The sequence below is a fragment of the Nicotiana sylvestris genome, chromosome 1, assembly GCF_000393655.2.
Source record: "Nicotiana sylvestris chromosome 1, ASM39365v2, whole genome shotgun sequence".
NCBI lineage: Eukaryota > Viridiplantae > Streptophyta > Magnoliopsida > Solanales > Solanaceae > Nicotiana > Nicotiana sylvestris.
This window is the reverse complement of record NC_091057.1, coordinates 143337107-143361622: the sequence shown is the minus strand read 5'-3', so window position 1 is coordinate 143361622 and position 24516 is coordinate 143337107. Positions and strand designations below refer to the sequence as shown.

The 24516-nt window shown below is 37.7% G+C and overlaps 2 protein-coding genes across 2 annotated transcripts; one reads left to right on the top strand and one right to left on the bottom strand.

The window, feature by feature from the left end:
• Positions 1-4482: 4482 nt before the first annotated feature.
• On the bottom strand, positions 4483-15489 carry LOC104233980 (protein CANDIDATE G-PROTEIN COUPLED RECEPTOR 2-like). The gene is made up of 6 exons (XM_009787463.2): positions 15080-15489; positions 13909-14100; positions 5871-6024; positions 5681-5783; positions 4858-4939; positions 4483-4698 (listed from the first exon to the last, which is right to left on the bottom strand). The coding sequence occupies exons 1-6, from the start codon at positions 15383-15385 to the stop codon at positions 4621-4623; spliced, it is 915 nt and encodes a 304-aa protein (XP_009785765.1). The 5' UTR covers positions 15386-15489; the 3' UTR covers positions 4483-4620.
• A 1636-nt stretch (positions 15490-17125) lies between these two features.
• LOC138875569 (uncharacterized) lies at positions 17126-17935 on the top strand. Its single transcript, XM_070154407.1, has one exon. The coding sequence runs from the start codon at positions 17126-17128 to the stop codon at positions 17933-17935; it is 810 nt and encodes a 269-aa protein (XP_070010508.1).
• The last annotated feature ends 6581 nt before the right edge of the window (positions 17936-24516 follow it).

Here is a 24516-nt window from a genome sequence, read left to right as displayed (position 1 = left end):
GGTGGCTTGATTGATATGAGGCCGAGGGCCTAGATTTGATTCCACGAGATGGATTGATATTGCGTTTGGGCCGTAAGGGGCCCCTCCCGGAGTCTGCACACCCCTAGTGAGCCGGGTACCCATTGTGATGTGAGATTGAGCCCGAGGGGCGAAAATTTGTTGATGTTGTGCCCGAGGGGCGAACTTCTATGTGTTTACTTTATCATAATTGTCTGCCAATTATCTGTTATTTGTTGTAGAAGTGCTTTATTTTGCTTTTCATTGGTTTACTGCTTACAAATTACCTATTTAATTGCTTCATTATATAATACCTTGTGTATACATGTTTTCTTACTTTCAGTCATTATTTATCTTTATTACTCATTGGGTCGGAGTACTCACATTACTCCATGCACCTTGCGTGCAGATCCAGGTGCCCCAGAGGCCGAGTGAGAGTTTTTCAGTCGTTCAGCAATTGTCGGGGATTTCGAGGTAGCTGCATGGCGTCCGCAACCCTGATTTCTCTCTTCTATCTTATTGCTTTTCCGCATTCCTAGACTATCTATGTAATAGGTTGTTCAGACTTGTATTAGAGGCTCTAGACTTGTGACATCAGGTCAGTATGGGCTGTGTAATTCCTATGTATTGATGACTTCCGCATATCTATCTTGTTGTTTTAAACACTTATTATGATAATTGGTAATTAAACCGATTTAGCAAATGACTTATTTAAAATGAAAATGGGATGTGATTTATAATTGGTCTGGCTTGCCTAGTAATGTGATAGGCGCCATCACGACCGGTATTTGGGGTCGTGACATAAACCCTCCTGGTTTGCCTCCGTACAAGTTAGCTCTAAAAAAAATTGTCCAGTTATATTACCGCAAAATCTGAATCATTGTGAAGGGTTATGTAACGGCACACGATTAACATGTGGTGATTTCAAAACACATGTTATAAGTGCTAAAATTGCCACCAGTGATTTTAAGGGTACACATGTATTTATTCCTAGAATACCACTGATATCGTCAAATGATGAAAAAGTCTACATTCCATTCAAAAGATTACAGTTTCCTATACGACTATGTTTTGCAATGACTATAAATAAAGCACAAGGTCAAACATTAGATTTTGTTGGTATATATTTACGTGCGCCTGTTTTTTCTTATGGTCAACTCTACATTGCATTATCGAGAGCTAAAAGTTCAGAGTGTGTCAGATTGTTGATTCGGCCACCTACATCAGATAATCATGATGACCATTCTATATATAATGTAGTTTACAATGAAGTTATTCAGAAAGCATTTTCATGAATTCAGTAACCTAATAGAAAAGTAACATGCTTATGACGTACAAAACAAAGATGTTAACTTAACTCTACACTACAGATTTTATGTAAACGAACGAGGGCATTTTGAAGTACGATACAAGTATTTACTATCTCCTCCTTTGTATTTTGTTTTGAATATTCATGAAATATTATGATTACTATCTGAGAATTCTCTCTTCCTTGACGGGATGCTGCTTCATTTCTTTACTTCCCTTAAGTGTTATTTTTGTCTGAGAGAAGCATATTGTATTAAAAGACTCTATTCTATAACATATTACTGAAATAGCCAATGTTGGGCTTATTCGACAACTCCATACTTTTTTAACTCCGGCTGTGTTTGAGTTATACTATAATACAGCCGGTCCCAAGCCACGTTAAAGGAGCAGGATTTATTGTCCATTAGATGTTATATAGTTCTCTAACTGCCTCATTTTCATTTCTTGATGATTTTATTCGTCTTGAATTTGTTCTTCTCCGTTATATAATAAAGTTGCATCTCTTATCCATCAAAGTCCTTTCTTGTTTAGTAGTAATAGCTTTACTACAAATTTCACTAATTGCTGCTATTGTTTTCTTTTGTGTCTTGTAGTGAAATAGTTGCATATACGACATTCTTAAGGGTGTACTTTTATTAGCAAACTAAACGGTACTGTAGGTGGAAGTATAGCACTGCTTATTTAAATGAGTCAGTCAATATAAATATTGAGTAACTGCAAAAAAAAATGGTAATCTGATACATGCTCTCTTTTAGTATTATTCAGTTGTAAGGTACCTTTTGTTGATGCTAAATGCCAGGTAAAAGTGGTGCCTTTTTATTACTTTATGCATCTTCTTGTAATTTTTGGTATTGCTGCCTAAAGATATACTTTCTGTTTGTATTGATGTGTTTCATTATAGATCCTTCTCCCTCTCCATTCAAACACAGCATCAAAGTAATAATCTGCATTTTTGTAATGCACAGGTTTGGTCGAAACTGATCCTGAAGGAGTACTTGAGGGTTTTGCTGAAGTAATACGAGTGGTAAGGAGTTGAAAATGAGTAAATTTTCCAGTTATTGCTGGTAACTTTTCAGTGTGCTGGCCTGGGTGATGACTGGATGAAATTATTAACAAGTGTAGCATATATTTGTAAGATCAGTTATATTGTCAGTGACTGGTGGATGGTGATGCCTATGTCTCACACATACATAGGAAGCAGAATATCAGTGGCATATTGAACCGGCGTTCACATAAAAGTTAGTATTTTTCTACTATAGTAAACTATCAACCGTGAGAAGTGATAGTTCAAAAGGCAATTGCAAATGCAGCGCCTAACATTGGCGCCAAATTTCAGCAAAGGCTGAAAAACAGAAGGCTCTAATTGAGAAGACACTGTTGTTTTCGTCCATTCAAGACAAATATACACACACAAAAATTGTTCTTAAAGGTATTCTGATTGCATTAATGCACTTAGTAATATTATGAATTAAAATGTTTAACACTTTAAATTTCACGTATTTCATAAGTACATCAATAGCAAATCGATCGAGGATACAAGGTAGTTTTACAAACTGTCATTAAGCGTTTCTTTTTCAGGCATACCATTTAACTATTGTGGTAGATTTAATCGTTTGTTTCTTTTTCATGCTGCATAATTATATTGTCTTCATTATTTACCTTGATAATTTGTGTGTGCTTACATGCTAGAAAAGTAGAAATTGCTCTTGTATTTCTATCTATTGATCCTTGTAGAGTGAAATAGAACCAGAAAATCATTTAGTAGCTGACCGTCCTTTTTCTTAGCCATTGTAGGTTGTCTACCTGGAGTGACTACTTACTTTGAAGATAATGGGTTTTTGAATACAAGGATGACTTAAAATTGTGATTTTAACGAATAGGTAAAGTTGTATTTGTCTATTCAGGCAGCCGATACTTTGGCTTGATTCATTGAATGGATTAATGTTTCTCTATGCTTAAACCTTCAAATATCGAACACTTATTAGTGTCTAAGATAAGCGTTCTGATGCTTGCAGTTTTCACTATGAATGGGTTGGAAGTTTTTTTGGTTGAGTGAAGTTATACAATAAATTATTACAGTTCTTTCTAAAAACAGTATAATCTCCTTCGCTTACACAAGATGAATCTCTCGCATTATGTGCACCCGGTCGTGACTAATTGGTAACATGCAGAGAGAATTGAATATGATATTTACTTAATATAAACAGATTTTAATATGATGTTGAGGTAGTTTGGATGAAGTCTTAACTGCTCAAATTTACGTATAGGGTATCTAGAAGGGAATTGATAAGGGGGGATGTTCTGAGAAGTGGTGCTCCGCAAATTACTAAAGATAGAACATTAGATCGAAACTCAACTGATTATACGCAGCCAAGGCGTACCAAACTAGGTACTTATTGTTAGATCGGCTTTTGGGGACTTCTCAACCTAGATTAATTAAGCTTTCAAGGTAGTTGGTTTGTGTAACGGTTTTGACTGTCGTCATTGTTTTCTTCAAATGCTCAGGTAGCAAAGAAGATTTATCACTATTGATTCAAGAGAAAAAAGTATTGACAATACCAAAGGTGGTTATTCGAATCCGTTTTCCTGCACATTACAGACACATTGCCTTTAGATTTCATCTTCTGCAATTTTAAGGTGCTATTTCTTCTTTTAGGCTTCCATTGATTGTTCCATTGTATTTTCTTGTAAATGTGTTCTTCCTTGATATGAATGTTCAGGGAAACGACAAATTGGATGCAACCTTGCCATTTTCTGTGCTCTCAGGTTTACGCAGTGTTTATTAGTTGGCACGAACCTTCACAATTTTTATAATTTCTATTCTCTTCTTCTGTGAACTTCATGAATTCATCTTAGTAGACTGCTGAAAGTGGAGAAAAGAATATACGTTATCTTTGGTAACAACACTCGCAGAATGTTAGATTTAGTTGCTACTTCTGCTTCTTTTTTTTTCTACTTCTGCTATTTGTTTTGATAATTCCAATGGAGATTGAAAATGTTTGTCAATCTGTTACGTGAAGCTTCACTATAGCCGTTGGGCCCGGGCATCATCTCGCTAGTATCGATAAACAATGAACATCATTCTACGTAAGTGTTGGCATCATCACTTTAGGAACTTAATTCACGTGTGCATGTGTTATATCTTTTTGCTCTAGAATATTTGGCATAGAGCGAATAGAGGTAGAATCCTTGCGAAGTTATTTAACTTGAAGGAAAAGTAATTTTTGATTTTCTGAATTATCTAAAATGTTACTAATACATATTTACACATTTACAACATCAAATTCACCTCATTATTCAGAAGTACTTGCTGAATTACTCCCAATCGGCATCAAAGAAGCCAGCATCTTTCATTTCTGAGTAGTATACATTCTCCAGATGCAAGTCATCCTCCTGCACATATGATTTAGACAAAGCAGGAAAGCTTTTACAAATATCTCTCTGTAGAAAGAATTTGGATATATTTGTTTTCTTAAGAGTTCTGTTTGCGCTTTGCAGGTCAAGGACATAAAGATCGGAAACCAGCAAGGATGAATAATGAATTGATGATACCTGGAAAAAGTCCGCCAGAAAAGTAACATAAAGAAGAGGAAGGTATATGGCATGGTAAGAGATGACCGTGATATTGTACAACCTGTGATGCAAAATGAGGATCAACAAGTAAACTAAAAGTAGCTTAAGCATAAATCAATTTTGGGGTCGTTTGGTACAATGGTGGGATATCCCATAGGATTAGTTATCCCACCTTCTATATGGAATAACTAATCCCATCATTTTAGTGTAAAAGCTATTCCGAGATTAGCTAATACCCCAAACTAAACATGGAATAAAGTTAATCCCAATCTTTATCCCGGGATTATTTATCTTTATCCCATATACCAAACCACCCCCTAGTGGTTTTAACCAACTTCTGATTGCAAGATCGGTATCAATATAGCATGAAAAAAGATGCTGCAACTTGTTCAAGTTACGGCTGCTTCATGCATAAAACTGGGTTTATATCAGTTGAATATAACCGTTTGGATGAGACAGCAACGAGCCAAAATGGATTTTTCCACTTACACTTTTTTACAAAGACCTTTTTTCTGTTCTAAATCACACTTTTTGTCATACCCTTCCCGAGATACATTAAAGATGCAGCGAAGGAGCTTAAAAGCTACACCAGGTTTTTTTTATCTCTTTCCCCAGTTTAGCTGCACTTGTCAAATTGCATGTAATATCTCAACCTCTGAACTCATACTACATTGGTTCCAATATGATAACAATCCCCCTCAAATAATCTCTAGGAAAAATGAATGCCCTTTTAACCACACTAGAGAACAAAGAAACATCAAATGACAAAGATCATAATTTGAATTCACTAAAGATGGCATACCATGATCCAAATCCAGCCCCATGTGCTGCAAGTGCACATGCAAGCAAAGCAGTCGCATTTAAGCAAAACATGATGGAAATATAGTTCTGGAATGCAGGTCTTGCTGCAATGACAGAAAGATATAAATAGTAAGGACGCAATGATGTCAGCTCATAATAAACCCAACATAAATTCATAAGATGAAACTCACCTGGCAACTTTTCTCTCCATCTAGATCGATACATAAAAAAGATGAGGCCATATACTCCGGTTAGCAGCAGCTTGTGGACAACCCATAAGGCCCATTGCGAACCGTTGGTGCTAACATCAAACAACTGAATACCAAATCCAAATAGGTAGATCCCCTGGAAGAATGAATAGCACGCATCAATACCTCTAGTATAATATAATTCACAAAAAAGGGGCGTACTACTCTTAGCACGGATGAGGCACACAAGAAGCATCACAGAGATGCTGAATGCTGAATCCTTGATCCTCATAGGACATAAATACTAAACAACTCAAAAGCAGCTGAAATTAATTGGGAATTAGGTCATTCAAAAGCTCAAAGAGGATATAACCAGCAACATGACAAGCCACTGAAACTTCTAATTTTCAAACTCAATTTGTGCCAGATACCTCTTCTTTCCTTAAAAGAAAAGTGATGTTCGACATATTTATAATTAATATATAATAATAAGAAAGACTCCTTTTTATCAACTTAAGCTTTCATACGAGGTGCTCACACACTTTAGCATGTAGTGAAAGCAATAAAAATCCTGGTCTCAAATCTCGCCGCCACCAATCATAAAGAAAAATGCATCCACATGCTTGGCCAAAAAAAAAAAAAAGGAATAAGGCTAGCTGTGTTAAGACATAATTACATGAATAAAAATTTCTCCTCTCAAAATTAGATGAGATGATCACACACTTTCAGCAAATACTAATGGTACCAAAAATGGAGATAGATACCTTTTTTTCTATTAGAGCCTTCGAGCACATTTTGTGCCAGGGTCTATTAATTCTTTTCAACTAAGTAACTAACTATTAATTCTTGCACATAAAATTCTCTGTTAAATAACAAGTAGTCTATCGCAAAGTGGATTTAGTCATCTTCACTACCGGGAACTTTTTGTGAGCTCCAAATATACACAAAATGTAAGAAGACTCTTTGAATGTGAAAACATAAGAGTTTTCATTCCTTCAAGCACTCCATGTAGTAAGTTCATTTTTTTAATCCCAAATCCACTAGAATTTAGGATCTAGAGAAATCCATCTTGCCCATTAATGGGTAAAGCTACGTAGAATTTTTTCAGAGAAGAGAAGAGTTTTACTTGCGCGCATTATAATCCACAACATTGCATCTGCTGACGAATATAGGTGCAAAGTTTGCAGATAACAACGTATATTATCATGCAAATAATAAGAAAGGATGAATACCTTTCTCGGATTTTTGGCTAAGATCAAGTGCAGGAAAGGATGAATATATGTTTCTTATTTATGGTTATTCTTATTTTCTCTAATATATACACCATCCTCAAATTGAATATCTTGCTTTGAAGTTTCATGGCATTTCCTGTTGCGGAAGCCAAATGTATATAGTGTGAATGAGTCACAACTACTATACCAAAAATTTTGATAGTCACCAAATAATAAATAAGACAATAAAGCAACAATAAAAGGAACACCAGAATTTACGAGGTTCGGTCAATTTTGCCTACTTCCTCGGACACAACCAATATTTTATTCCACTCCAAAATACAAGTAAAATAATACTAAAGAGAGAAGATACAAATGTCTTGAGAAGATAAGAAGGCAAATGAGAGGTGTATTTAAATCCTAAACATTAGGTCTTCTTTTATAGGGTGAAATTCTCCCCCAAATTAAGTCCCCCGCCATCGGCGATAGTTTGCCATATTCAACAAATCTCCACCTTGGCAAAATTCCACATCTTCAATTTTCTCTCAGTAACAAATTTTGGTTGTGTCTTCATCTTCAATCTTCAGTGTTCAACAATGTTGATCAAATCCAAACAATGTTGAAATTTGACCGCAGTCACCACTTTTGTCAGCATATCAGCAGGATTCTCAGTAGTATGAATTTTCTTCACCGTGACTCCACCTTCTTCTATGATTTCTCGTACGAAATGATACTGAACATCAATGTGTTTCATCCTTGCATGATAAACTTGGTTCTTTGCTAATTGAATAGCACTTTAACTATCACAAAAAATTGTGATACTTTTTTGTCCAATGTCAAGCTCTTTTAGCAACCCCTGAAGCCAAATTGCCTCCTTCACAGCCTCTGTAATAGCCATGTACTCTGCCTCTGTTATAGACAAAGCAACTGTTGACTGCAAAGTAAACTTTCAACTAACTGGTACCTTTACAAAAGTAAACACATAACCAGTAGTTGATCTTCGTTTGTCCAGATCACCCGCAAAATCTGAGTCACAATATCCAACTACAGATTGATTGCCTTCCTGCTCAAAAACTAACCCAACATCTACAGTATTATGAATATACCGTAGAATCCACTTCACAACTTGTTAATGCTCCTTTCTTGGATTATACATATATCTGCTAATAACTCCAACAGCCTGTGAAATGCCAGGTCTCGTACAGACCATTGCATACATCAAGCTACCAACAGCATTTGCGTATGGTACCTTTGACATATACTCTCGTTCAGCTTCATCTTTTGGCGACATAGTAGTACTTAGCTTAAAATGGGAGCAAGTGGAGTACTAACTGGCTTAGTCTTCTCATCTATGCCAAGACGTTGTAGTACTCTTTTCAAATATTCTTTCTGAGATAAACAGAGTTTCTTTGAATGTCTATCTCTTATTATCTCCATGCCAAGAAATTTCTTTGCCTCACCCAGATCCTTCATCGCGAACTCCTTCTTCAGTTGAATCTTCAACTTATTAATTTCTTCCGAATTCTTGGAAGCTATCAACATATCATCAACATATAGGAGAAGATATACAAAGGAACCATCTTTAAGCTTGCGCAAATACACACAATAATCGTATTTGCTTCTCATGTACCCTTGCCGCAACATAAACTTATCAAATCGTTAGTACCAATATCTAGAAGATTGTTTCAATTCGTACAACGATTTTTCAAGTTTGCACACCATATTTTCCTTTCCAACAACTTTGAATCCTTCTGGCTGAGTCATGTAGATTTCCTCCTCCAAATTTCCATGTAAAAACGTAGTTTTTACATCCATCTGAACTAGTTCCAAATCCAACTGTGCTACCAAAGCCAACATAATTCTAATGGAAGAATGTTTTACAACTAGAGAAAACACTTCATTGTAATCAATTACCTCCTTTTGAGCATATCCTTTAGCCACCAATCTTGCTTTGAAGCGAACATCTTCTTGGTTAGGAAATCCTTCTTTCTTTGCAAATATCCATTTGCACCCAATTGCTTTCTTTCCCTTCGGGAGATTGGCCAATCTCCATGTATGATTCTGATGAAGGGATTGTATTTCATCATTCATGGCAATCCTCCACTTATCTTCTTCTGAACTTTGGACTGCGTCTTTATAAGTGGTAGGAACATCATCAGCTACAATTGAGGCGGCACAAGCAACCGTCTCTATAAGATGAACAGGTTTTGTTACTGTCCTTTTTGGCCTGCTAGTTGCAATTGATTCAAGTTGTTGTTGAGGTTCTTGAGTTGGAATCTCCCTCTCTACTGGCTCTTCTTCCAAAGGATAATCTTCATTTGTTTCCTCCTCTGCTTCTTGTGTAGGAAAAATAAATTTTCCCTCAAACTCCACCTGCTTGAAGCACCCTCATTTTGTTTGGTATCTTATGTTACCTTATTTACCATAGCAGATTCATCAAAGGTAACATCCCTGCTGAATATTACTTTCTTTGTCATAGGACACCATAAGCGATATCCTTCGACTCCAGAAGTAATCCCCATAAAAATAGCCTTCTTTGCCCTTGGATCCAATTTTGACGTTGTCACATGATAATATGTAGTTGAGCCAAACACGTGCAAAGAGTCATAATCTACAGCAGGCTTTTCATACCATTTTTCAAATGGTGTCTTGCCATCAATAGCAGCAGATGGTAAGCGATTAATGAGGTGGCATACATATGTAATTGCCTCAGCCCAAAATTCTTTGTCCAAGCCAGCATTGGACAACATACACCGTACCTTCTCCAGCAAGGTCCGGTTCATACGTTCAGCCACTCCATTCAGTTGTGGTGTATGTCTGACAGTGAAGTGTCGAACGATGCCATCATTTTCACAGACCTTATTGAAATGATCATTTTTGTATTCACCTCCATTGTCTGTGCAAATACACTTGATCCTCATGCCTATTTGATTCTCTACCATCGTCTTCCATTTGAGAAAAATTACCAACACTTCATCTTTGCTCTTCATTGTATACACCCACACTCTTCGGGAAAAATCATCAACAAAGGTTACAAAATAGTGCTTCCCACCTAATGAAGGTGTTTTGGAAGGACCCCAAACATCAGAGTGTACATAATCCAAAATGCCCTTAGTATTATGGATCGTTGTACCAAATTTAACCCTTGTCGGTTTCCCTTTGACACAATGCTCGCAAAACTCCAAGTTGCAAACCTTTACTCCCTTTAACAATCCTTGATCTTATAGAGTTTTCAAGGATTTTTCTCCAGCATGTCCCAAGCGCATGTGTCATAGCCTGGTTGCTTCTGCCTCTTTTTCGTCACTGGATGTCACTGTCGTTGTCCCAATAACTGTACTACCGCGATAACGGTACATGTTATTGTTTTTCCGATTGGCCTTCATTACCACTAGTGCACCGGAACATACTCTCATCACTCCATTTTCTGCAATGATTTTGAACTCTTTTGATTCTAGGGCTCCCACAGAGATGAGATTCTTCTTCAAATCCGGTACATATCGAACATCTGTTAATGTTCTGATCATTCCATCATGGTTCCTTAATCATATTGAACTAATTCCATATGAGGTAAGAGGGTTGTTGTCCGCTGTGTGGATGACTCCATATTCTCCTTCTTGAAAATCCACGAACCAGTCCCTGTTGGGACACATATGATAGCTACAAGACGAGTCCATCAACCATATGTCTGATGATGTTGATAACTCTGTTGTAACTAATGAGAAGTCTGAATCATCACAATCAGCTACATTTGAATCCATAATGGCATTTCCATTGTTATGTCTGGCCTTATTCTTCAACTTCGGACAGTCTTTCTTCCAGTGCCCCTTTGCTCGACAAAAGGCACATTTATCTTTGATGGGTCTACATCTTGACTTGGATCTTCCCTTCCTTGTCCTGTTTGATTTTGAGGACGACCCATCATAACCAGTGCTTCTCCTTCTCCGCCCTTCTATTTTTCTCCCTTTATTTGTTCATAGTTGTACAAAGCCGAACAAACTTCTCTAAGAGAAATTTCGTCATTTCCATGGAGTAGAGTAGTTTCAAGGTGCTCGTACTCATCAGAAGTGACCCCAACAACATCAAGGTCAAGTCACCATCATCAAAAGTTGCATCCATATTTTGCAAATATGTGATCAACTTATTGAAACTAGTGATATGTACATTCATCGTGGTACCAGGAACATAGGTGAAGCGAAACAGTCTTTTCTTCATGTACAATTTATTTTGACTATTTTTCTTCAAAAATTTATCCTCCAGTGCTTTCCATAATTTACTTGCAGAAGTTTCCTTTGTGTATGGATATTTCTGCTCTCTAGCAAGGTAGGATCGAATGGTACCGCAAGCAACACGGTTGATAATTCTCCAATCTTCTTCTCCAATAACATCTGGTTTCTTTTCTTCAATGGCCAGATCTAGCCCTTGTTGAAAAAGGACATCTAGAACCTCGCCTTGCCACATCCCAAAATGTCCGGACCCGTCAAAAATTTCTACCGCAAATTTCGCATTTGACACAATTCTTGTCATAAGCGAAGATGCCAATGATGACGTATTGTTGACACTTGATGTAGATTCTTCTTGTTTATTGTCTCCCATCTTTGACACAAATATTATTTAATAGCTGACGACACAAATCAAGATTATTTCCTTTCTGGTGTGGAAGATCAGACTAAGCTGCAATCACAGAGCATACTCAGACAGAACCTTGACTCAGTTACCAAGATAAATCTTTTTTGATGTGGAAGATCAGACTATGCTGCAACCACAGAGCATACTTAGACAGTACCTTGGCTCTGATACCAATTGTTGCGAAAGTCAAATGTATATAGTGTGAATGAGTCACAACTACTATACCAAAAATTTCGATAGCCACCAAATAATAAATAAGACAATAAAGCAACAATAAAAGGAACACCAGAATTTACGAGGTTTGGCCAATTTTGCCTACTTCCTCGGACACAACCAATATTTTATTCCACTCCAAAATACAAGTGAAATAATACTAAAGAGAGAAGATACAAATGTCTTAAGAAGATAAGAAGGCAGATGAGAGGTGTGTTTAAATCCTAAACATTAGGCCTTCTTTTATAGGGTGAAATTCTCCCCCAAATTAAGTCCCCCACCGATGTGGGATAGATTGTCATATTCAACATTTCCAACAAATGCATAAAGAACATGAAGGGGATGGCACTTTGGTCTTGGAAGCAGTTATGGAAGTCGAAGGTGCCCTATAAACTCAGTTGTTTCCTGTGGCTAGTCTCACATGATGCATGTCTCACTCAAACCAAACAGAGAAGAGGTTTAGATATTGATCGTAGATGTTTTTTTTTTGCAACAGTGCAGAGGAGAACAGCAACCATCTTTTTTTTACAATGCCCTGTGACAACGCATATTTGGGCCCTTTTTTCAACCTATTTAAATTTCATTTTGCAATGCCATTCAATGTGAAGGATATTCTGACAATCTTGGGGGTTGAAGGACTGAAGAAATCGGGGAGAAAAGTATGGGAAGCAGTGCCAAGTTGTGTGTGTTGGGTTATATGGAAGGAAAGAAATGCTAGATGCTTCGAAGGGAAAACAAAAATTGTTCCGACGATTAAATTCAAGTGCTTATGGCTTTTGGCTTTTGGCATTTTGGTGTAACTTACAAGTTGTTAAAGATGAACATAGCATATTAGGTTTCATAGATTCTCTACAGGATAGGAGCTTATTCTGGTGTAAACCTTCTTTCTGTTTTGTCCCTATATAGAAGGGTTTCGAACTTTGTAATTAACCAGGCACTAGCTTTGTGCCAGGATTCTAATTTTGTGCTATAATACACCACTTTACCTGTTAAAAAAATCATGAAGATAAATATAATGATATGCTTCTTATAATTTTCTCCTAGTCGCTTATTGCCTCTATATATACAATAATACCTTAAGCTAAATCTCGTATTTCATGATTGACTGAATTTTTTCTTTATCCTCTTTTGACTATCTTCGAATGTATATTGCATCTTGAACTCCCTATATCTTAGACTGTACATACATAATCAACTCCAGCACAACCACTATGCTGCAAGTTGACCATCCATCTTAACAAGGGGAATGGGAGATCCACAAGTTAGTCACTTACTTTAAGGATTAGAGCAGAAAATAAGTTGTATTATATAAGAAGTTCCACGATTTTCCTTCACTGAAGTGGAGATTTTCTAATACAGTCTAATAAAAACAGTTAGACATTCAATATTGAGCCATAGGATGTTATTTTCATCAAGCTTTTTAAATATTTAAGTAAATACTTTACAAGAGAGAAAGTATAGCTTTCAACTTCAATTTTACTGAAGAAAAACAAAAAAGAAGTGAAGGAAATAAAAAAGAAATTAACTTCTGAATTTCAAAGTTTAACAAATTAACAAATGAAAAACAAAGTTAAAATAAGGCGTTCAACTGAGAAGAGTATGCTTAAATAGATTACATATTTGTCAGCTGCTACTGTCAGTTTACCATGGTGCCTGTTTTTCTTAGACGAACATACTCTCGTTCATCGTTTTTTTCGTGGCCCCTCTTCCCTCTCCCTGCAATTTGCCTATATCCTCACACTGGACATATCAATTTCCGCATCCCCTCTTCCCTTTCCCTGCAACTTTTCTATTTTCCCACACTGGACACATACTTTTTCCTTATTACGTGATAAAAATTGAACCATCAAATTCTCTTTTTCTACTCCTTACATTATCCTAATAGAAATACCATAAAAGCCAATGAACTTAATATTAAGCCATTGCATGGACATGGTAACTGCAACAATAGGCAAGCAAAAGTTCAATGATTAAACGGAACAAGATCATACCTTGAGAAACATGTCTAGACCAACTGCAACTGCTGAGATAAGAAAGGTCTGTGTTAAAGCCTCACGTCCACTAGCATGGTTCCCTCGAAGTAGAAAGGCTATCAAGCTTACTTCAAGAAATAGCATGCCGGATGTTGTGAACAAGGAGAGGACACTCCACAGAAATTGTTTCGCTGGAGCACACTCCCACGCCTGTGGGAAAAGTAGGTTAAAGAAGAGAATGATAGACAGATAAATTAATTTAGCTTAATTACAGAAAGATCTTTAAGCGAATGCGTAACTACCACTACGCATCAGACACCCAAAAGCATCAATACAAAATCGAAAATGATAGATATTGTATTAAAATGGAGATTTCCTCTTCACAAGAACCAAAAGAACTCATGCTTTTAGCCATTTCTTGCCTTAGATAGAAATTTGAGAATGGAAAAAATAAGCTCTCTTACACGGTCAAGCCCATAAAGAGAAGCATATAATACATTAAGGACCAATAGTAACTCAAAAAGTTGTCATACTAAATATAAAAGGACATCATACATGGCACCAGCATCCAATCAGTTCTCATTTCTCATTTCTCAGGTTTTCTTTGGGATAATAATGTATAGAAATGCTTGCAAAACCATCTGTGGAACATGCTGGAAACAGAGATTGGACGATAACAGCCATCAATATGAAGTCTTTTGTAATAAAATAATTCTACATGACCCCATATGCAGAATTTACTAGTTTTCGTCTTGTTGTTTCTTCGTGTTTATCTTATTATTCCACAGGAAACACCACTATTAGAGTTGTATCTTTCCACGTTAAAGGAAGCAGGAACAGACATTCCGATAAAACAGGCCACAAAATAAGTGCATCAAAAAGCTGTAATACTATTCTATGACAATTAGCATAGCAAAAATGATCATTGGCACATTTCCGAAAGAACTAATCATGTGTTTGTGGACAATCATATTCCAATCATAGCCAGAAACAACTCACTAGACACTATTGTAGCTAGAAACACAGGGTTCCATTTTGTGATTGTTACTAGACTCAAGCTATTAAAAGCAATAACTTCAACATGTACAAACATTATTCCAGGAAGTACACTTCTCAAAACCAAAATTTAATAAGTTACATACTTAACAGATTAAATTGAGCAGACAAACCGCACAAAAGAAAAAGGTACCTGAAGAGAGGACCAGGCCAAATTGAAGAAGCTAACGAGCCAGAGAATGGCATAGAGAGCGGTGACTACATGCGATCTGCCATTGGAAACCTTCCAGAAGCTTCTCTTGGCTTGGGAAGCCAAGTATACAACAAACAGTGCTGAAGGCACTATCATCAATACATTATGCCATAAGCCGTGACACTCTACTAGCCAACCGTACAACCAACTACCGCCGCCTCCTGCTCCAACCACCGCTCCTGCGGAAGAAGACGGTGGTAGCTCCGCCACTATGGATTCCACAGATCTCATTTTTCCATCAATCATCAAAAAGCCCTAACCTTTAGCTAATCCGTGCGATTATCAGATGAGATAGAGGTCATGTTTAGGTAGAAATAATAATTGGACTCTTTCGATGCACCGTTTTAAAATAAAAAAGAAATTCCAATTCATCATGTGTATGTTATTGCCTAGTTGACTGCCACGTAAGCACTCATATGTCTGCCACTTCATAATTGAAATTATTAGTTACTATTGACAAAAGAATACAAATTTAAACTGCAATAATTTGCCTCAAACTCTAACTAACGAGAAAGTTTCTCCTCTTAAATTATTTTCTTGCTAAAAGAGGTTAGAAGATTATTCTTTCAAGAATACTGTTTTGGTGCTAACAACTTTATAGTTACGCTTTCATAGTCCTAAATTACTTCTCAATTTTCACTTATTGAGGTTGTTTGATTGGTTTGCGAAGTTAAATCAGAGATAAATAAACTCTAGATAATAAAAATGCATAGAAGTGCAATAAGCTGTATTTTAAAATATCAAAGTGATAAAGAATTTTATTTAAATTGTTAGTCAATAGAATTACATTGTTTCACGTTTCCAAAGCAAATACAGTCTAAGATTTTGCAGAAGAACTCTGTATTTAAAATCTTCTAAACAAAATATTCTGTCACAAAGTTTAGATCGACCGATTGTGCATTGTGCTATTCATGTTGAAAAATAAAAATATGCCACCCCAACCCAAAAAGGGGGAAAAACTATGAAGCATCTTTATTTGAAGAATGTATACGGTGGAAATTTGGGCTACTCGATTTCGTTCTTCAATAAAAAAGATGACATCATTTCGAGAGGTTAGGACACCGAGCTCGGGGCCGAGGTTCCTTTCCAGTATCGAGGTCGAGGTCAAGGTCGAGGACAAAATTATTTGCCGAGGTCGGAAGAAGGCATACCTCGAGATAATATCGTTATGATTCAGTAATAGAAAGAGCGAGATTCCCGCAACGGCCCGAAGATCACAGCGTAAATTCCGGAACGGATTTGTCTTTGGCGGTTAGACAGCTATCCAATAAGATTCCCTATTATAATTAGAAGTGTACCTTATTTAGGACTCTCCTGTTATATGAAGGTGAGCTCATTTATTTGTAACACACCATTCATTGACAAGAGAATATACATTGATCACTTTCTTCTTTACTGTTCATCAGAGTTGCCTTAATTTAATGTTCTTACTGACCTGCCTCGAGACTGTCATAGCTCGAGGTCGAGATTTGGCTTGCATACTGATTTGACTTGCTTTATTCTTCAATTTATATATTTAATTCCTTATTTATCAATTGGTATTGGACTAAATCACATATCCTTAAAATCACAATATAAGTTTAATTGTTACTCGAATTTTAGGGTAAACAATTTGGCGCCCACCGTGAGGCTAAGGATAATAGTGATTGTTTCAGTGCTGATTTTGATAACACACGTTATTTTCATATTTGTACTTGTCAAGAATTTTTGTTCTTAGGTTAAAACATGTCAAACTCACAAAACGCACCTGTGATGGCAATGACGGTCTTGGATTTCTCGGGGAAAACGACAACGTGGTTGTCCAAGAGCCGGGATTCCACCGGCTAATCTCGAGGAAGTAATGATCGTCGATATCAATTCGCACAATGCTTTGAATTGGATTTGGGTGCAGACCCCGAAGGGAGTGGGCGCAGGAAAGGCCGGTCTAGCGGCCAAGGAACACAAGGCGTAGGAGACGGGGGAGTTAGCCTCCAGGTAATATTCGAGATGCTACAGGCTCAGCATGCCGTTATTGCACATCTTCAGAGTCAACATAGAACTCTGAGTGTGGTCGAGCCAAAAATCACTCGCTATACCGAGCCAGTGCTGGAAAGGTCGAATGGTAACGGATCAGGGACTGATCCTATAATTATAAAAATGCTCAAGGAGCTCACCAAAAGAATTGAGTCAGGGGAAAAGAAAATTGAAGATAATGACAAAAAAGTTGAAACATACAACTCCCGAGTCGATCAGATACAGGGGGCACCCCCGATTTTAAAAGGTTTGGATTCAAAAAAGTTCGTGCAGAAGCTTTTTCCTCAGAGTGCGGCTCTGAAGCCCATTCTTAAGAAGTTCTTTATGCCGGATATACCAAAATACAACGGGACCACCGATCCTAATGAACATATCACTTCGTACACATGCGGGATAAAGGGAAATGACTTAGAAGACGACGAGATTGAGTCCGTTTTGTTGAAAACATTTGGGAATACTCTATCAAAGGGAGCGATGATTTGGTATCACAACTTGCCACCGAATTCCATTGACTCATTTTCCATATTAGCAGATTCTTTTGTGAATGCACCTTTCGGGGCCATAAAGGTCGCAACAAGAAAATCGGATGTTTTCAAGATAAGACAAAGGGATAATGAAATGTGGAGGGAGTTCGTATCCAGATTTCATATGGAACACATGGATTTACCACTTGTCACCGATGATTGGGCCGTTCAAGCTTTCACCCAGGGGTTGAATGAGCGGAGTTCGATAGCATCACGACAGTTGAAGCAAAATTTGGTCGAGTATCCAGCTGTAACTTAGGCAGATGTGCACAATCGATATCAATCGAAGATCAGGGTCGAGGACGATCAATTAGGAGCCCCTTCCGGTTCGGTACATCCAAATAGGTTGGCAATTAAAGCCCCGAGGGACATTGATAGGGAGACAAGGTCAAACGGAGAACAATATCAGCCATATATCGCAGATCGAATAAACAGTGGCTCGGGGCGCAATCATTCTAGGAATGATCGATGATGAAATTCTCGGGGACTTATAAGCAAAAGTGGTTTTTATAAGCATGCCGATCCCGTAGAGACTCCTCAGTTATCGGAGTATAACTTTAACGTCGATGCATCAGGCATTATCTCGGCAATCGGAAGGATCAAAGATACTAGGTGGCCCAGACCCATACAAACCGATCCTTCCCAAAGAAACCCTAATTTGATGTGCAAGTATCATGGCACGCATGGTCACAAGACCGAGGATTGCAGGCAATTGAGGGAGGAAGTGGCCCTTCTATTCAACGAGGGCCACCTTCGAGAGTTCCTTAGTGATCGAGCCAAGAATCATTTCAGAAACCAAGATGCCAACAGGAAAAATGAACGGGAAGAACCACAACATATCATTCATATGATCGTCGGCGAGGTCGATATTCCACAAGGGCCCATATTCAGACGCACTAAGGTATCAATTACTAGGGAAAAGCGGACACGGGATTACGTGCCCGATGGCTCCTTATCATTCAACAATCAAGAAGTAGGAGGCATTTCTCAACCACACAATGACGCTCTAGTAATTTCTATCTTATTAAATAAAGTTCAAGTTAAGTGTCTTTTAGTGGATCCAGGTAGTTTGGCAAATATCATTCGATCGAGGGTCGTAGAGCAATTCGGCCTATAAGATCAAATTGTGCCCGTAGCTCGGGTCTTAAATGGCTTCAACATGGCCAGTGAAACAACTAAAGGTGAGATCACCCTGCTAGTGAACATGTTCGGAAGCATTCAAGATACCAAGTTTCACATGATCGAGGGCGACATGAGGTACAATGCCCTACTCGAGAGGCCTTGGATCCACAACATGAGGGCAGTTCCTTCGACTCTTCACCGAATGATGAAATCCCCAATGTCGAACGGCGTGAAAACAGTGTACGGGGAACAACATGCTGCAAAGAAAATATTTTCAGTTGATGAGGTAATATCGGTATCGACGTTATCAACCTCAGAAAGGTCGAGCATCAAAGGCAAACAGGAAACCAAATAGCAATTACAGCCACTAACCTCGACCGAATCAGGAAAGCAGGAGATAGAAGAAGATGATGAGGATTTTCTGACCCCTCGAACCTTTATTGTACCTGAAGACTCCGATGCCACCAAATCAACAGTCGAGGAGATGGAATAGGTTATTAGATCGAGTATCTGCCCGAGTGAAAGGTATATCTGGGAACGGGGTTAACCCCCAAACTCAAGAAAAAGCTTATTCAATTTCTTATTGATAAAATGGATTGTTTTGCTTGGTCCCATTTAGACATGATAGGGATCCCACCAGAGATGAAAACACATTGGCTAAGCCTTGACCCCAAGTTCAAACTGGTGAAACAAAAGAAAAGGCCCCAGTCTGAGGTAAGCATACATTCATAAAGGATGAGGTAACTAAACTTCTCAAAATAGGTCCATTCGGGAGGTAAAATACCTCGAATGGTTAGCCAATGTAGTCGTAGTCCCTAAAAAGGGAACAAACTTAGAATGTGTGTAGATTACAAGGATTTGAACAAGGCATGCCCTAAAGACTCTTTTTCACTACCTAACATCGATCGTATGATCGATGCGATGACTGGCCATGAGATCCTTACCTTTCCCGGCACCTATTCCGGGTACAATCAAATTCAGATAAACCCGGAAGACCAGGAGAAGACCTCATTTATTACCAAATATGGAACTTATTATTATAATGTAATGCCCTTTGGCTAAAAAATGCAGGAGCTACTTACCAATGCCTAGTAAATAAGATGTTCGAAGAGAAAATAGGTTAGTCAATGGAAGTTTATATTAATGACATGCTAGTTAAGTCCCTGTGAGCAGATGACCATTTGGCCCATTTGCAGGAAACGTTCGAGATTTTGAGGAAATATAACATGAAACTCAACCTTGAGAAATATGCTTTCGGGGTCAGCTCGGGCAAGTTCCTAGGCTTCATGGTGTCAAATCGGGGGATCAAAATCAACCCCGATAAAATCAAGGCCATCGAAGACATCACCGTCGTGGACATCATAAAAATCGTGTAGAGGCTAACTGGGTGGATAGCTGCTTTAGGCCAATTTGTCTCGAGGTCATCGGATCGAAGTCACAGATTTTACTCTCTACTCAAGAAGAAGAATGATTTCACCTGGACCCCGGAGTGTCAACAAGCATTGGAGGAATTAAAACGATACCTATCGAGCCTACCACTGCTTCAAACCCCAAAGGCAGATGTGAAACTCTACTTATACTTGGCGGTATCGAAAATCACGGTAAGAGGTGTCCTAGTTCGAGAAAACCAAGGTACGCAATTTTCCGTTTACTATGTAAGTCGAACCTTAGGGGAAGCAGAAACTAGATATCCACACTTAGAGAAATTAGCGCTTGCACTAATAAGCACTTCTAGAAAGTTTAAACCATACGTTCAATGTCACCCCATATGTGTGTTAACCACTTACCCACTTCGTAATATATTGCACAAACCAGAACTTTCGGGTCAATTGGCCAAATAGGTCGTCGAACCCAATGGGTACGATATCGAGTATCAACCCCAAACGACCATCAAGTCTCAAATTTTAGCGGACTTCGTGGTCGATTTCATGCCAACCCTCGTACCCGAAGTTAAAAAGGAACACTTTTTAAAATCGGGCACATCATCGGGGGTATGGACCTTTTTCACAGACGGTGTTTCTAATGTGAAAGGGTCTGGGCTAGGCATTTGTTTTGAAGCCACCCATAGGTAGCTTGCACCGATTTAGGAATTAATGAACTCCTAAATGAATCAAGAAGACGTCCTCCCTTACTAAACGCACATTCGGATGCCACACTTGAAACCGAAACAACTAATACATCACGAGCCATCTCCGCAAGAATAGAAAATCTAGCCGAGTTCAATTTCCACCAGATAAGAACATCAAATTCTTTAGTGTCATCCTTAATTTCTTCACCTAAATATTTATCTAACTCTGTTCTAGTATCAATACCTCCACTCTCACTTTTATATTTTTTTATATCTTGCATGAGTGATTCTAAAAGTCCTATATTTTGGGTGCTTACTTGACTGCTAGAAAGCCCGAAAGTCGAAATGTCCAATGAAGAACAATCTGAAGATGAAGAAAGCACGATACCTTTTGAGTTGGACTTTACATACTCACTAAATAATGAAGTCATGACTTCGTCACTTCATCTTGTATAGTTGCTCCCGGATCTACGTTAAACATCTTTATAAGTGCATAGCCAACTGATTCGAGCTTGTAACAATACATGAGACAAAAATTACCTTGTTCATTTTCCCCGGATCACCCCAATACTTATCAAACTTTTCTTTCATCTTCTTTGCCATTTCACTTAAAACTATATCTTCATTTGTTATCAATTGCTTCAAATAAACAGCAACTACGCAGATTTCAAGAAAATGAATATTCGATGTAACATAACATGATCCAGATAGCTTCAAAGTAAGAAGATAGAAGATTTCAAGAAACTTTATAATTTTTTTTACATTCTCCCAATCACTACTCAAAAGTTCACACGTAGGAATTCCAACTTCATTATAAGAATGCTTAAGATAATGTCTCAGGCCAATTTCATTAGAAGTATAATGTGAAAATGCACTTTCAAATTCAATAGCCCTTTGCAACATCAAGTAGGTGGAATTCCACCTAGTTGGATCATCCAAGCATAAAAAAAATTTTTATAATTGAGTTGTTCATCATCAAAACATTCTTGAAACCTCTTCAACCTCGCAGGACACTGCCTAACATATCTTATTGCATGTCTAACACGTTCAATAGACACTGAAGATTCTTTTAAACCATCCTGGATCACAAGATTCATGATGTGAGCCATACATCTCACGTGAAGGTGAGTACCATTCATCAAATTAGTTCCTATTTTTGTTAATTGCATAGACAATTCTTTTACTGCCACATCATTTGAGTTTGCATTATCAACTGTGACAGTGAAGATCTTATTTATCCCCCACTGACGTAAGCACCTACCAATACCATTTGTCATATCTTCGCCTTTATGACTAACAATAGGACACAAATTAATTATTCTCTTATGCATATTCCATTCACGATCAATCCAATAGGTAGTGATATACATGTAATTGATTCTTTGTATACAAGTCTAGGTATCCGTAATAATACATACTCTTTGTTTCATTTCTATAAAAGACCTCTTTAATTTTTGCTTTTCTTCATTAAAAAGATCAAAACAATCCCTAGTTACAGTACTACGGGAAGGGATCCGAAAATAAGATTGTGCCACTTTCATAAAGTCTCTAAAACCTTCTTTCTCAACTAAACTTAAAGGAAGCTCATCAACTATTACCATACAACCTAACGCCTTCTTATACTCTTCTTGACCAAATTTCTAAGTAACAACAACTACGTCACCCTGACCCCCCTCCCCGGAACAGATTGAAAGCCTAAATTTGATTATTTTTTATCAACAATAGCAGGGCGTTTAGGACACTTATTCATATGAGTAAGAAGTATCGACGTACCGTCTTTGGTCTTAAAACAATACTCAATAATGAAATAGTCACATTTTGCTTTTGTACTCCCTCCAGAAGTAATAATTTCTATAAAATGATCCCACATAACATACCTTTTTTTCTTTGTTTTGGTTATATTTGACTCCATTGTTTTAGCATGACTTATTGCATTTGAATTAGAAGCCCCACTTTCACCCATCACCTTAACACTTTCTATATTTTCAGTCATGCTATGAGTCACTGCAACAAGAAAAGAAAGTTGCTTAACAGATATTTATACAGGTACTGTAAAAGTCGTCTCAAAACATGAGTTTTGTGAACTTTAAAACATCCTACAGATTACTGTTGATTTTAAATTTTGTATACTGAGAAGTTTCTGATTCTTCACAAAACTTGTGTTTATGTTTCAAAACATATGAGTTCCTGTTTATGTATACTGAGAAGTTTCTCAATACTTTGAGATGCTCTTTGATTTTAAAGACATCAACAAGAAAAGAAACTTACCATCTGCTGCTCTGGCTATAGTGAGAGGGAGAGGCGAGACGGCAAGATAGAGAGGCGAGTCAGCGAGAGGGAGACGACGAGTCGACGAGACCGCGAGAGGGAGATGGCGAGTCGACAGATCGCGAGAGGGAGACGACGAGTCTGCTGCTCTGGGCTCTGGCCTCTGGTTGGTGGCTGCTGGTTAAAATTTAGGCGTTAGGGTTTCTAATTCTAAATGTCTAATAGTAACAGAGATAGAGTGCTGAAAGTGGAAGAAGGGTTTTTGATTATTTAATATATATGTATATGGATAAAAATAAATTTTATATATACATATATATTATATTCTATACGGGTTAACAGATTATCCGTTAAGAAAATTGAATAATCCGCCCCCAAATCGATAAGTCGTTAATGAAAAAAATTTAATTTGTTCCCCATCTGTTAAATCTTTAACCCGATACCAATAAGCCATTAAGCCACTTTTACGGTTCGGTTTTCAGTTTCGATTCGGTTTTGAACACCCCTAATATTATCCCTGCGACTGTCGTCCAATTATCGAGATTTGTGGTCGATGAGGGTCATGCCGAGATAAACTCTTCAAGCTTGACCTGGGATTGGAAGAATAAATATATTGAATATCTAAAGAATGGAAAGCTCCCATCGGACCCTAAAGATTCGAGGGCCCTACGAACCAAAACTGCCCGATTCACATTGGATGAAGATGGAACATTATACAGAAGGACGTTCAATGGACCATTGGCGGTATGTTTAGTGTCACGACCCTAAACCAAAACCCGGTCGCGATGGAGCCTTTCGTGAAGACAAGGCCAGCCGACACAAACCCCCAATATACATTAACAAATATAATAATTCATAATTTAGTCATTAATAATGATAAATCCCAAAAATAGTGTGAAAATATATCAACTTCAGAAACAAACACAACCCGATATCAGGGTGTCACCAGTCATGAGCATCTAAACATGTGTCTAAGAGTCTGAAAGAATTTATACAGTCTATTATAGAACTAGAAATATAAAGTAAGATAGGAGGGAGAAACATTGGGTTGCGAACACCGAGCAACTACCTAGTGGACTCTGAGTAGCCTACTAGGAGCAATCAACTCTCACTAGTGGGACCCGAAGCTCCTGAATCCGCACACAAGGTGCAGGGAGTAATTTGAGTATGCCAACTCAGTGAGTAATAAAATTAAATGAAGATTGCGATAAGAAAACACGTAAAACACAGCAAAATGCTACAAAGAGGCAGTGTAAAACCAATACAATGCAATAAAACAGTGAAATCTTATAAAAACACCTTAATTCCGTATAAGCTTCTTTAAAACACCTTTTTAACAATTAAACAAGTAAATGAAAATCAGCAAGAAAAGATAAACATAT

Coding starts and splice junctions, on each gene's coding strand:
- LOC138875569 (XM_070154407.1), top strand. CDS start 17,126: ATGCTACAGGCTCAGCATGCCGTTATTGCACATCTTCAGAGTCAACAT.
- LOC104233980 (XM_009787463.2), bottom strand. CDS start 15,385: ATGATTGATGGAAAAATGAGATCTGTGGAATCCATAGTGGCGGAGCTA. Junction 4,940..5,680: donor GGGGCTGGATTTGGATCATG/GTATGCCATCTT, acceptor TTTGCATCACAG/GTTGTACAATATCACGGTCA. Junction 4,699..4,857: donor TTCTGGCGGACTTTTTCCAG/GTATCATCAATT, acceptor TCATATGTGCAG/GAGGATGACTTGCATCTGGA.